Source organism: Naegleria gruberi, assembly GCF_000004985.1.
Source record: "Naegleria gruberi genomic scaffold NAEGRscaffold_91, whole genome shotgun sequence".
Lineage (NCBI taxonomy): Eukaryota > Heterolobosea > Eutetramitea > Acrasida > Naegleriidae > Naegleria > Naegleria gruberi.
In genome coordinates this window covers 7202-12402 of record NW_003163236.1, presented here as the reverse complement: position 1 = coordinate 12402, position 5201 = coordinate 7202, and the positions used below count along the sequence as shown (strand labels likewise).

Below are 5201 nucleotides of genomic sequence, written 5' to 3'. Positions count from 1 at the left end.
AGTTAATAATATATTATTAACATCTGATAAGAGTATAATTAATAGTGGTGATTTAATTAATTTTAAAACCTATTTAAGAGATTCACAAAATTCAACACTCTCCACCAAAGCAAGTGTTTCATTGAGAATTGAAAATGGAATTTCACCACTTGTTTTATATAATATTGATAGTGGTAGATCGTATTTTTCTGAGGGTGGAATTGGTGATTTTAGTGGTGCTATTATAAAATCAAAACAAAATCAAACTGTTACATTGTTAGCTAAATATGTACAGAGTGGTAAATTTTTAGAATCTAGATTGAATGTTAATGTGATGGGTGATCCTACTTTTAATAGTGCTAATACATTGATGAGTGGTGGTGGTTTTGGTGGTTTATTTTTGATTTTAATTATTAGTTTTATTGCTTTTTAATTTCTAATTATGGAAATTTACAATAAATTATATTCAAAATTGTTAATATTTTAATAACATAATAGAAAACAGTCACTAAATTGGTGTGGGAAAAATTTAAAATATAAATTTAGAAAGAATTATTAAAAAATATTTCAAATTCTAAAAATATAAATTTAAAAAAATAAGGCCTTAAAAGAGGATGGTTTCATTCAGATATATTTGAAAAATCTCAAATGTTACTAAATGGAGTAGGTGGATTTCAATCTTTTTGTTTTGGTTATACAAATCAATCCAATGCTCCATCTTTAAATAATTTTAAAAAGGGAAGAGATGAAAATTTTAATAGTGATGATGATGAAGATGAACAGAATGATGAAATGAATAGAGAAGATGATATTTATTTTAATAATGGTAAAACTAATTTGGAAAAGTTACAAGAGGATAATTATTCAACTGAAGAAGAAGAATTTTAATTTTTATAATTTTTAAATTACTTTCTAATAGAACCAATCATTGGAATGAAATAATTCAATTTCACCTGCAAAACCAACAAAAACTTCCTTATTATTTAAATTTAATCTGACACTTGTCATTGCAGGTTGTAATTTTTCAGCCATAATATCTTCTGTATCAGTTGAAGTGTCAATTACCTTTTTAGTTTCATCTGAACCTAATCCCCAATAAAATTTAATGAATGAATCACCACCACTACTACATGGTCTTAATTATTGAATTCCATTCTTGAAATTCAATTCCAATTCTACATAATAACTTATTACCATACCAATATCCATTTTCATAATGAATTGCAGTTGGAATATAACCTTTAAATTCCATTCTTTCTAATTTACCACCACATGTACCATACTTTTCACCTTCTCTAACATATTCTAATTGACCATTCTCTTGATTAATTTTACCATAAATAGGTTGAATTGAATCAATAATATGACCAGTCCATAAATTTAATCCAATTAAAATACAATTAGCATCATATTCTTTAAATTCAATATTAAAAGGAATATTTGATTCATTCATTGATGAAACATGTTGATTAGTAATTGAAATTTGAGAATGTGGATTTGATGATTTTTCAATTTGATCATATTCATATGAAATTCTAAATTCTTGTTGAATTTGTTCAATAGCAGAATGTGAAACATTCATTCTCCATCTTTTAGTAAATAGAAGTGTTAAATTCTTTTGTGCTGCTTTTGAACATGAAATGAACCAATTATCTAAAACTTGTTGTGGATTTAAAGGTTGTTGTGTTAATTTCTTTGCAATTTTAAATATTCTTTGAACAAAAGATAAACCACCAAATCTAATTGACATGTAATGCATAAAACCAGCCCATAATTCACATCCATAATGTTCAGCAAAATCAGCACCTCTTTTTAATTGTAAAGTATTTTCCCAATTAGCTTGATTATTTAATTCATAATTTGTAACATGTTGTAATATTTTTAAATTATGAACTGAAAATGGTTGACCTGAATAAAAACCGCCACTAATATTACAATATTTCATTGCCCATATTTGCATAAAAATAGCATAACCATCAATAAAACTACTATTACATTTAGTTTCTTGACATGTTAATGAATTACTTGTTAACCACCAATTTCTACCAAATTCATAAAATAAAACATGATAAAAGTTTTCATTTAAACCATATTTAACATTTTTAAATGTTGTTTCAAAAAAGGCAGGTCCAATTTCAACTCCAAATCCACCTACAATACCTAATCCACCTGCTCCATTTGAAACAACACATACTGTTACTCTACCTTCCATCATATAGGATGTATTTGAAGGTTTATCACCATTTTCAAAACATGATTGATAAAATTCAAAACATTTATCATATATTGATACTATTAAATCAATGGAATTTAAATCTGTTAAGGCTAATTGATGATTAGCTTCATCTAATAATAATACAATATACTCTCCAAAATATGGATAGACTTGAAATGGAGGTTGATTAAATGAATTAAATGTAATACTTGATGTTGGATGTGTTACCATTTTAATATTTTAAATTATATAATAAATTGAAAGACAGATATTTAAAGCCTTTGTTTGCTGATGAAAATAAAAGTAAGGTGAGGCAATCAATAAGAGGATTGGAGTTTTTTTTTTAAAAAATATATTACGGTAGTGGGGGTTGATGTTATTGAGGATGAACTTGTTTTTCTGGAGAGACAATATGAACTTTTTCTCTGCAGCTTCTCTCTGAGCAATGAATTACAACCAACAAACACATTTAAAATTGTAAATTCTTTTGAAATTAAATCAAAATTAATGAATACATTAAAATGAAATCTGAATATTCTTCTGTCATTGAATATAATGAAATTAACAATTTAAATTCAAATGAAAAGGCCAATTTACTGAAGATTTATGAAATTCAAATCGCCATTGACATCCAAATAATCATATAAACAATCAAATGTCAATAAAAAAATGCAAAGACATAATACGAGTGGTAAAGTTGGAGGTCTTTTAGCAGCATGGGAAAAAAGAACTGAAGAATCAACTTCATCAACTAGTCAAAGTTTTAGAAAATCATCATCAACAAATATGAATCAACAACAACAACATTCAATTAAATTATGTATTGTTGGTAATTCTACATCAGGTAAAACATCACTTGCTTTATCTTTTAAAGAAGATGATAGAGATTTACCACATACTACTTTAGATGAATTTAATTTAAAAAGTTTGTATTTTAATAATATAACATAATATTATAATAATTTAATGATATATAATAATTTAATATTATGATGATGATAATGATGATATCCTATTGACAATAATATTATTTTACATCAATCACCAATCAATCAAATAATATCATAATAATTAAATATAATATAATATAATAATATAATAATAATAGCAATGTATCAAGGTAAAGAATTAACATTAACAATATGTGATAGTAAAGGAAGTGATGATTATGATAGATATCGTACCAAATTAACATATCCTAATACTAATGTATTTATAATATGTTATTCAATTGTTAGTAAACAACAATATGAAAGTGTAAAATTGAAATGGATACCTGAAATTAGAATGTTATGTCCAAATGCATTAATTATTCTATGTGCAACAAAGACTGATTTACGTGACGATCACAGATATATTTCATCAGGTTTATTAATTGATAGAGTTCAAGTTAAAAAATTAATGGATTTATATAATCATGATCAACAATATCCAATCATGTTTTATAATGAATGTTCTATTTATGATCAAAATGTTGGTGTTAAAGATATTTTAGATAGAGCTATACAATTATCTTTACATAGACAATTAAATAATATTATTAATAATAATAATTTAAATCATTTAGATAATAATAATAATACTAATATTAATAGTAATAGTAATAATAATAATGATAAAAAGAAAAAGTAATTATTATTAAATAGTGTATTAAATTCAAATTGTATTATTATTATTTATTATTTTTGAATATAGAAATTATTGTAATATGATTATAAATAAATTTGTAAATTATTGTAAACAATAGATCCATTATTATTATATTGTACAAATAAATATATTTTGGAAGGTTCAATTAGATATTTTCTAAAATATTTTGAGCTGTTCATCATGTTCATTCCGTTGAGGAGTAACAACACTTTGTGTTTACAGGAGTTATTGTTGTTATCAAATTGCATTCAAGCATCACATTAAATATTATCCAATTGAATAGACGATGGTTAGTGAAATGACCTTTGATTCTAATCATCTTTAAAAAAAACTAATTACTTGTCACAGGTTGAAATAATCATGATCATGATTAAACAATCAAATTCATTGTTATTCATTCTATTATTATTATTAATAGTAGTAGTATCATTATCATGTATTATTAATGCTGCATCTATTAAAACTACAATAACAACAACAACAATTGAATCATCAAATGATAAAATTAATAATTTAATTCATCAATTAAAATTATCAAATATTAAATCTTTAAAACAATCTAATCATCAACAACAACATAATGAACAACAACAACATAGTAATGATGCTAATAGTAATGCTAATGTTAATGTTAATGAACAAACATTTCTATTCAATGTGAATGGATTAGGTACATTGAGAGGTGTACAATCATTCATTGATAATTATAAATCATTTAAAACTATACCATATGCTAAAGCACCAATTGGTGAATTACGTTGGTCAGATCCACAACCACAACCATTACCATTTGTAGATATATTAGATACTACTCAATTTGGTCCAATGTGTCCTCAAAATTGTTTACTTCCACATGGTTTATGTGCTCAAAATCAAAGTGAAGATTGTTTATCTTTAAATATTTTCACTCCTTTTAATATTAGTACTACTACTACTAATAGTAGTAATAATTTAAAACCAGTAATGGTCTTTTTCCCAGGTGGTCATTTCGATCAGTAGGTTTCATTTGTTTTTTTTTATTGTTATTTAACATAATACTTTATATTAACACAATCTCTCTATCCTACCACCACCATCACAACAACCAACAACAAAATACTTGTTACATTTTACTAAATAATTTATGTATTGACCTCCTCCATCTTATCACCACACAAATATATATATTAAAATGGTCCATACATAACTACCCACCTCAAATCATCATCTTTATTACATATCATTACTAATATAAATAATATATTTAATATATTTAATATAAAATATATAAAATATATATAAATATAAAATATATAAAATATAAAATATAAAAACACATATATATAAAAACATATATAAACATTAGAGGACAGCTAAT

The 5201-nt window shown here is 24.3% G+C and overlaps 3 protein-coding genes across 3 annotated transcripts; 2 read left to right on the top strand and 1 right to left on the bottom strand.

Moving 5' to 3' along the window:
• Positions 1 to 1105: 1105 nt before the first annotated feature.
• On the bottom strand, positions 1106 to 2425 carry NAEGRDRAFT_76103 (uncharacterized protein; the record flags this gene model as incomplete). The annotated part of the gene is made up of 1 exon (XM_002668894.1): positions 1106 to 2425. The coding sequence occupies one exon, from the start codon at positions 2423 to 2425 to the stop codon at positions 1106 to 1108; it is 1320 nt and encodes a 439-aa protein (XP_002668940.1).
• Positions 2426 to 2863: 438 nt separating this feature from the next.
• NAEGRDRAFT_76102 (small GTPase) lies at positions 2864 to 3826 on the top strand (the record flags this gene model as incomplete). The annotated part of the gene is made up of 2 exons (XM_002668911.1): positions 2864 to 3119; positions 3303 to 3826. The coding sequence occupies 2 exons, from the start codon at positions 2864 to 2866 to the stop codon at positions 3824 to 3826; spliced, it is 780 nt and encodes a 259-aa protein (XP_002668957.1).
• A 378-nt stretch (positions 3827 to 4204) lies between these two features.
• Positions 4205 to 4843, top strand: NAEGRDRAFT_82277 (uncharacterized protein; the record flags this gene model as incomplete). The annotated part of the gene is made up of 1 exon (XM_002668910.1): positions 4205 to 4843. One exon carries the CDS (start codon positions 4205 to 4207, stop codon positions 4841 to 4843), a length of 639 nt encoding a protein of 212 aa, XP_002668956.1.
• Positions 4844 to 5201: the final 358 nt, after the last annotated feature.